Genomic DNA, 7,924 nt, shown 5'->3' with positions numbered 1-7,924 from the left:
CTAACCCTGTAATCCAATAGCAATATTATTCTTCAATAAATATTTGTGCACAAACTGTGTTTGAAAACAGCTGGAAAAAGTGTTAACAATCTGCAACATAAAAAGCCCTGAAGACTTTTATCAGGTATTTCACTTTACTGTTGTAGTCTTTACTTCCCTACCCCAATGCACAGTGTCTGTGGAGATAAAACATACATAATTATTAAAATATTTACTCATGTGTTATTTCCTGGTAATTTCAAAGTTATTAGAATGATCTCCTACTGTGAAGATTTTACAAGTTATGCTAAACAAGACAATTTAATTTAATAGGTTTTTTTGTGTTGTCGTGTTTTTTTTTTCTGTACAGAAAATGATGATGAATCTGTCTAGTGGTTCCTTCTCTCTTCTCCCAGAAGATGCAGGGTACAATGCAGGATATGAGAGCATACCTAATTCACATCGCTCACAGGGGCTGCCCCAGGCTGCTCCTAAAGTAGCACAGCATTCAGATTTCAGGGTAGCACCGTTGATGTTGACTTCACAGCGATTGTCTTGGATGTTAAGCCAGCAAGTCCCCTTCAGGCTATCTGCAGTGGAATATGAAACCACATGGAATTGTCACAGCAAAAATAACTGGCATTCCATGATCATGCCACCAGTAGACAAAGTACCAAGGGATTACAGGTTCCCTTCTAAAAGAAAATCTTCCATCGGCGTAATTTTTTACACATTTTGGTTTAGAAGTGATGGAAAGTTACAGTGCTATCATTAAAAGTGAGCAACACAGCACACTGCTTAAGGCATTTTATAGTCCAGGTCCCACAGATAGCAGAAGTCCTCCAAATACTACAGTGGTTTTATTTATTTTATCTAGTGACTGATCAGTTTAAAATACAAAAGTTACAACAAAAACAGAGATCACAACCTGGGACTCCACGTTGCTGCTGACTGCCTGAACCACTGAGTTATGAAATCCAGGCCCTCTTTCCTCTCTCTCACTCAGTGAACCTTCAAGGTTGTCAGGAAGGGAAAATAGATTAAAATGTGGAGGATGAGGGGTGTGTTATATTCTTTCAGGGGTCTGGTTCTACTGGTGTGTTAGCTGTGCTTTGAACACACCTGTTAGGTAATACTCCACACTCTGCTGCTGAGGGCTTAGTCCCAGCACAACCAGCTCCTGGGACACCAATTGTGTTGCCAGGCAGGGAACCCAGACCAGCTGAGGGCAAACACCTTCCAGTAAGTGTCCACATCAGGCAGCACCTCCTGACTGCTGCCCAGCCTAGAGAGCCACTGAGCAGAGGAGATACTTTTCAGCCACACGTGTTGTCTCTGCTGCCTGAAATCCTCTGAAATACTGTTTCAGGTACCCGAATCTTCAAGTCTTAAAACCTATGCTTTCAGCACCCAGATCACTTTTTTAAAAGTCAGGTCCTAAACCAGTGACGTGTTTCAAAATTGTATCGGCAGCACTTTTATTCAGTAATTTTACAACGTTACACTCAAATGGTGTAAAATTTTTTGAAGCAGATGACAACCTTTGTGGTCAGTTGGAAAAATTGTACTGTAAAGATCTAACCCAGACTGCAAAGTCTGGGTCTAAGTCTACTCTAAGTAGAGCTAAATGCACATGCATACTCAGAATTCAAAGCTAAGCAAGTGGTCCAGGTGAATTTAATGAGATGACTGAGGAACAGGAATAGGCTTTGACTTCAATATTTACGTATATTGTTTGTACAAAAAGCCAGACCACCTACCAGGTACTGCTGATCAGGATTACTAATAGGTCATGTTTAGTAGCAGTGTACTTAAGATAGAAACATTCTAGTTTGTTCTACTATTTTTTTTTCAAATACCTTCAATTTTACTATAAGATTGTCCTGTCATGAAATCATGTAGACCACAGAGAGCACAACCCTTCTTTAGCTCAAGTAACAGGAAAAAAAACTGGCCCAAGGATTGACTGGAATCAGCCGCAAAAAGGCGGTGATGTACTTCACTAACAGTTAAGTGTCAAACACATGAATTATTTGGGTTAATGTTCATGTACTATTGGAGCAGAACAGCACACTTAAACTAGGGCACAAACCAACGAGGGGTACAGAAGAGGGGAAAAAGCATCTTAGGTAACACTCAAGAGTTGGGTTAACATAACAAGATCAAAGATGAAACCTGGACAGTCATTAGCTGCATCAGCTCTTAGCCAGTCATGGAATGGGCATGTCCCTGGTCACTCTATGACCCAAATTTGGGGACGACATGGGGACAGTGAATATAGGTTCTTTGGCTGCTCTTTTGTACCACATCCAGCTTTCTTTCCATATGTTGATGGCTCTGCTTTATGTTATCAAAATGTACATGCTTTCTTTGCTGTATTCACCCAAAATTTCTTGAACACAACGTTACTTATTTTAAGAGGCCACCTTTACAGGATGGAAAAATCAAACTAATACCTCAAAAATTATTTAAACTATAGAATTTAGCTAGTGACTTCCCTCACACCAGCTGCATCTACATTATCCTGCCAAAGTCTGCTTGTCTTATCTTTTTTAGGCTATGAGTTAATTTCCTTTATTTTACATAATCTCTCTTGTCCAGATGAAATCTACATTGTGACATATGCTTTGGAGAAGAAGTTATTATTCAGCATCAAAGCATTCTTTCTGCTGCTTACATCTCTTTGATTCTGACTTGAAGAATACGTGCATATTACAGGCAGATGGCAGCCTACTTACTGTGCACTGTACAAATTCCACAAATCTTGACTAAAACAAGAATAAAAAGCATTCATTAAGCACACAGTTCAAAAAGCACTAGAAAATGTCAGTCTGCAAGCAAAATAAATGCAAAATACATAACAATTTTTGCTGAATGCTTTTATTGTAATCACTGAACTAACAACTCACATCTGCTGGAGTTTTGAGTTTAAATTTGACTGCAAATCTTGTGACTTGAATTCTGACTGTAATTTGAGCAAGTAATTTTTACTCTGCACAAGAAAACTCACAGAAAGAGGCAAATGCATCACATCTGTGCTCAATTTCTACAGGTAATATGGATGCAAATGGCTCGAGCCACATGGTTCTTCAGCCTTGAGGCTGAGCAGACTGAGCAAAGAAATTAGAGGAACTGACAGACTGAAGCATTCTGTCCACAAACCAAGAAAGAATATGCATCACTGATATAGTTACTCCATATGAAATGAGTATATGACCTAGAGTACACAAGACAGTGAACATCAGCAATAAGACTAAGTAGCAACGAACACATTGGAGCAATAAACTGTAAAAATAGAATTACATAATGTTATGTTAATCCTTCCTTATTCTAATGTTGTTGCCATGTCCATTTTAAGGAGTGAAGTAAGGAGGAAAGGGAAAGGGAAAGGGAAAGGGAAAGGGAAAGGGAAAGGGAAAGGGAGAGGGAAAGGGAGAGGGAAAGGGAAAGGGAGAGGGAAAGGGAAAGGGAAAGGGAAAGGGAAAGGGAAAGGGAAAGGGAAAGGGAAAGGGAAAGGGAAAGGGAAAGGGAAAGGGAAAGGGAAAGGGAAAGGGAAAGGGAAAGGGAAAGGGAAAGGGAAAGGGAAAGGGAGCTTCCAATGGAAAAAAACTTGCAAAGTACATTCAGAACAATATGAGAACATAAGATTAAAAATAAACAGTACAAAATAGCATGTCATAGTGTGGTCATATCAATAAAGTAGCACAATGTTAAAAAAGAACAAAAATAATACCAAACCTTACTGGCCAGTGATGGTACAAGGAAACCTAAGAGAAATCTTACACACAAAAGTAACAGTCACCTAAAAACATATCAAGGCATGGACAGACTCCATCATTAAATGGAAACTTGAGTCTTTGCATTCAATATCCTGTCTGAAGAAAACCTTGGGAAGGAAAGAAAGGTGAACCAAGAACACAAAAAAATTCTATCTTAAAATAAAAGGAACATTTAAAATTAGCAATGCAATTTATCCCACATATCCTAAAATTACTTCAATTATGTTACACAAATAGGATGAAAAAATGGCAGCTTGTGATCACCTGAGAAGTACAGATGCCTCCAATCCTTTTGAGTTTTCTTGGAAAGGCAAGAAAAAAACTGTTAATGAATGGCTTCCAAAAATAATACCAATGACAGCTTGCAGACAACTGTTGCTGCTAGCTCCAACAAAATCTGTGTAGTGCTCTGCTTTTTTTCAATGCAACAGAATCTGCAAAGGATGCTAACATTATTTTTATATCTATTGTATTTTTGTTTTATTTGTGTGTGTGTGTGCACATAAAAAGCCAAGACAATACTCATCTGTCTGCTCCAGGGGGAGAGATCCTTACAAACTCAGATCTGTCTGACTCACCTTTACCAGTTTCCTACAGAAGAGCTAACATATAAGATTGTGCTGTAACGCAAAAGCCATTCACATTTCCTTTTATCTAGGAAAGTCAGTCTTAACCGTTTTATGAAAATCTGAACCCTAGAAGCCACATGCCTTCCTACCACTACTTGAGTAGTTCCTCTCCTGTTGCAGATTAAAGAGTGGCCAAAGCTCTACGCATTTCTGCTTTACATTTTCTCAAATACTAAACTAAGCACCTATAGGTTTACTGATATCCTCATTCTACCAAAGGACAAGAGAATTCCTACTAAGGTATCTCCACTCTCTTTCACCAATCACTATCTGTTTTGCACCACTTTCACCATAGTCTGGACATCCTCACAAACTACGTTTCTCTCAGTCTCAGTTCCTGCCCCCATGGAAGCAAAGTTTGTTCAGTCTTACCTACAGAATCAGACATACTGTCTGCTATTGCCCAAATACATTGTTTTCTTGCTTCATTAACCAATATGATAAATGTTTTTCAAGTTAGTAAGAAAAAGGGAAAGTAACAGCAGGAAATACCCACCTATACATATCAGTCTTGTAGAATCCAGCTTGCTGCCAAGTGAACATTCACAGTTGAAGGACCCAAGACTGTTTCTGCAGGCCCCATTGATACATGGGTTGCTTTCACATTCATTTATATCTAAAATCCAGAAGCAAAATACACTGTTAGAACTATGATGTGCTGCTGGAAAACACTGTACAGTGTAAGCACTGCTAGGGAAACAATCGTCACCCTGCACTTGGCACTGGTGAGATCACACCTCGAGTACTGTGTTCAGTTTTGGGCCCTTCACTACAAGAAAGACATTGAGGTGCTGGAGCATGTCCAGAGAAGGGCAACAAAGCCAGTGAAGGGTCTGGAGAACAAGATTCATGAGAAGCATCTCAGGGAACTGGGGTTGTTTAGTCTGGAGGAATTTGAGGGGAGACCTCTCGCTCCCTACAAGTAATAGGACGAGAGGAAATGGCCTTAAGTTGCACCAGGAGAGGTTTAGATTGTGTATTAGAAGAAAATTCTTCACCAAAAGCGTTATCAAACACTGGAACAGGCTGCCCAGGGAGGTGGTTGAATGACAACCTGCACAGGTGTTCAAAAGACTAGATGTGGTAGTTAAGGACATAGTTTAGCATCAGACTTGGCAGAGCGAAGCTAATGGTCAGACTCAATGATCTTAGAGATCTTTTCCAAACAGAACGACTCTGTGGTTCTGTGTGATTATGTGATTTTGAAAGTGTTGATTAAATGGCTCTTTTCTACACAGATAGTAATTCCCAACAACTTGGATTATTAACTTCACCAGCATCAATTACAACCATCCTGTGAGAAAACAGAACTCTCTTTTCATAGAATGCAATGCATACCCAGCCACAACATGCAGTGCACAAACAAAGGCCTTATTGTTTCTGTCATTTATGGCTCCTTGAGGCTTTGGAAGAATTAAGAAAACGATGTCAGAAGCAAAAATATTACAATGCTGGCTGTGATTCTCTAGTTCTGGAAAGCATTCAAGAAATAGGAGCTGAAACCGGAATACTGTAAGTGGTACTTCCCTCTAGACCCTAACTTCTTCTATTTATTATTCCTGTGAGTTTTTTAAGCCTGTTCACATGTAAAAGTAGGATCCCTGCAGACAGTATTATTTGCTGTTTGTTTTGGGGTTTCTTTTTAAAGTGAAATAAGTTTTAAGATTAAAATACTAGCAAACTCTTTCAAAGAACAACTGCAGTTGCATATCCACCATTTCTTCCAGAACTCAAGCAATTTCATTTTTTGTTTTGGGTCCTGAATCAAGCCAAACATTCTAATCCAACCAGACAGTTCCATCAGTGGGCCAGAAAAGGACCTGTTAAGCTCTTGATTACTTTCCTCAGTAGTGCTTGAGGAATATAATATATCCATAAAATAAAACAGCCTGATATAAATTAACTATAAATTAATGGAGGATGCAGCTAAGTATAGAAAACATTAATAGCATCAAGAGATCATTTTAAAGACAGAGAGAGAAAAAGACTCAAACTGAGTATATGGTGGAGCAAAAATGGGGAAGAACAGAAAGGTGATAAACCATTGTCCACGTTCTAGACTGGGGTAACTGCCTGTCCATTTCAAGCCAAAGTCAGACAATCTAGTCTAAATCCTCACTCAAGTTTGCATTAAATATGTTCCTTGGCAGAACAGCTGACTCAATCTGTCAGGTTGCTGCCATCCACAGAGGACATTCTCCTTTTAACCTTTCTCCTTTTTCTCCCAGTCTTGCTTTCCACCTTTCTCAATTGACAACACCAGCCCCTCACTGATCCCATAGACAAAAAGTCATTTTCCACCTCCTGGGATAAGAATGGCAGAAGGTGGTCACCAAGACCAGAGGTGAGAGAAGTATCATGAAACCAGGCTGCTCCTCATTTCACCTTGCCCTGGTGCAGGGGAAGGATTACTCACTCGGTTTCTCTCTAAGGGACAGAAGGAGGAAGAGCAGCTCTCACTGAGGATTAGGTTACCCATATCTGGAGGCATTAACTTCTGGCTGTTTCTAAAATGATGTTTCTAAAATGCCCTATGTCTCTAACCCTGAAGAAAACAGTTTGTTACTTTCTACGTTTCACATGCTTCAGCACTATGCTAGGGAAAAAAATCCACAACAACAAAAAAAACCAAAAAGGTCTTGTATATTAACAAGTTTATAATATTATATTAACTACTCCACAAAACCATCACTCAGGAAAAAGAATTTTAAAATAGTTTTTAAAATAATTAAAAGATTAATGCACTTCAGTGCTAGTGTTCTGCTGAATCAGGTAAAATGTATCATAGGAACAATGCAAACAAACACCAAATATTGTTTACATACACCTTATTATAATGGTAAGTGGCAATTTTAACAAGATTGAACAAGAAATGGATTTTTTAAAATAAAAGTCATATTTATCAGGTGCTTTTTTTTAAAAAAAAAACACCACTTTTTTTTTTTTTTTTTCCCTAAGGGAAGTGGGTGTACATTATAAATGTCAGAGAAACAAAAATTAAAACAGTCCACTGTACTTTCCTGGAAATGAACTTCAAAGCACATCTGGTTTATGTTTAACTAGTTATGTCACTGGAAACATAATCTAAACCTCAAGGGCTTGCTGTAAAAATCTCAACTTTCTCAGACTCTGGAGCCTTAACCAACTTCCCCCACTCCCCATAACAAACTGATAAAAATTTCAATTGATTTATAAATGAAAACATTCAAGAGTTTTGATGTTTCTTCACAGTTACTGATGAGAGTTGCATTAATTACAAATATATTGTGAGTAATAAGCACAAAACAAAGCTTCTGGCTATAGCAGTTTTTTTACAACTACTGAACTTGTAACTCTACAATAAATTATGTAGTGTTTTTTTGAAAAGAGAATTTGGACTGAGATAAATCTATTCCTCTACTACCCCACTCAACATTAGAAAAATATAATACATTTAGTAAGTTTTACAAACAGTTTTATGCCAAACCCTTCCTGATCAGCTTTTTTACCTGACTCCCAGATTTGGTTTGCTATGTCATGATCCCCACATTTCTAGCA

At 38.4% G+C, this 7,924-nt stretch overlaps 1 protein-coding gene across 1 annotated transcript in view; it reads right to left on the bottom strand.

The window, feature by feature from the left end:
* FBN2 (fibrillin 2) overlaps positions 1 to 7,924 on the bottom strand; it is a 148,652-nt gene that overhangs the window by 63,264 nt on the left and 77,464 nt on the right. The window contains exons 19-20 of the mRNA XM_009998148.1: positions 4,884 to 5,003; positions 432 to 569 (exon numbers count right to left, since the gene is read on the bottom strand). Of these exons, the coding sequence (XP_009996450.1) occupies positions 432 to 569; positions 4,884 to 5,003 (258 nt within the window). The remainder of the gene's footprint in view (positions 1 to 431; positions 570 to 4,883; positions 5,004 to 7,924) is intronic.

This window comes from Chaetura pelagica, unplaced genomic scaffold (genome assembly GCF_000747805.2).
Source record: "Chaetura pelagica isolate M959 unplaced genomic scaffold, ChaPel_1.0 scaffold145, whole genome shotgun sequence".
Taxonomy (NCBI): Eukaryota; Metazoa; Chordata; class Aves; order Apodiformes; family Apodidae; genus Chaetura; species Chaetura pelagica.
This window is presented reverse-complemented; position numbering and strand designations above follow the sequence as displayed.